Source organism: Branchiostoma floridae, chromosome 4 (genome assembly GCF_000003815.2).
Source record: "Branchiostoma floridae strain S238N-H82 chromosome 4, Bfl_VNyyK, whole genome shotgun sequence".
Taxonomy (NCBI): domain Eukaryota; kingdom Metazoa; phylum Chordata; class Leptocardii; order Amphioxiformes; family Branchiostomatidae; genus Branchiostoma; species Branchiostoma floridae.
This window is the reverse complement of record NC_049982.1, coordinates 18794955-18795941: the sequence shown is the minus strand read 5'-3', so window position 1 is coordinate 18795941 and position 987 is coordinate 18794955. Positions and strand designations below refer to the sequence as shown.

Here is a 987-nt window from a genome sequence, read left to right as displayed (position 1 = left end):
ATGTTAAAAATGACATTGAAATTGAAATCAGAGTTAACACTGATTATTTTGTCACAAAATCTACCATTGTCTTTGCTGTTATAGATATCGATGAGTGTGCTTCTGATCCCTGCCAATATGGCGGTACCTGTACGGACGGAGTCAACGGTTATACCTGTGAATGCGTGGCAGGATATACAGGAGATGACTGTGAAACAGGTCAGGAGATTTCACAGGCAACGTTTTAGACAAGCCGGATGTTTTGATAAGTTAGGTTACACCTATCATTGTGCCCAAAGGCTGGGTATACAAGAGGCAACTGCACGGCAAGTAGGCATAACACTGATACATATATATATATATATATATATATATAAATATATATATATATATATATGCCATAACAAGAAGAAGAATCCCTGGCATTGTTTGCCTAAATGCAGGCCTGCTTGCAATGCAACAAAGAATATAAAGGCCGCAGCAAGTAAATGTTTTATGGATGACATCCTATGCAGACTGCAAAAAAAATGAGTTAGGGAGAAAACGAGATGGGTACAAAAAGAGGGCTGAATTCTTAAAATAGACACCATAAACTATGTAATAAGAATTGAAGCGACAAAAAATTGTAGCATAGACAACAAATCATTCATTCCTGTATTCAAGAAAGTTCAACGATTGTGTAGTTAAAAAGACACTAGTGTGGTAGACTGGTATTATTTACCAAGTTGGCAACTTCACTTATGACTTCTATAGTAGTGCCACTTTTGCAACCACCCAACTACACATGTACTTTCACTACTTGCTACTATCCAACCACACAGGTACTTTTACAGTATATACCCGTGATTTTCTTTGCCGTAACTCATTGGAAAATATATGTGAATAGATAAACGTTCTCGAAGCATTGCCTGCCACTCCGAAAGGAGATCATTCTGTCTAGGTATGAAAACGTAAATATCAACAATGACATGGAATCAAAATCAGAGTTAACATTGCTTATGTTGTAAC

General features: G+C 36.8%; 1 protein-coding gene across 5 annotated transcripts in view; it reads left to right on the top strand.

Moving 5' to 3' along the window:
* LOC118414025 (fibropellin-1-like) overlaps positions 1-987 on the top strand; it is a 46259-nt gene that overhangs the window by 28537 nt on the left and 16735 nt on the right. For all 5 annotated transcript variants that reach the window (XM_035817753.1, XM_035817755.1, XM_035817752.1 and 2 more), the window contains one exon: positions 85-198. In XM_035817753.1, the coding sequence (XP_035673646.1) occupies positions 85-198 (114 nt within the window). The remainder of the gene's footprint in view (positions 1-84; positions 199-987) is intronic.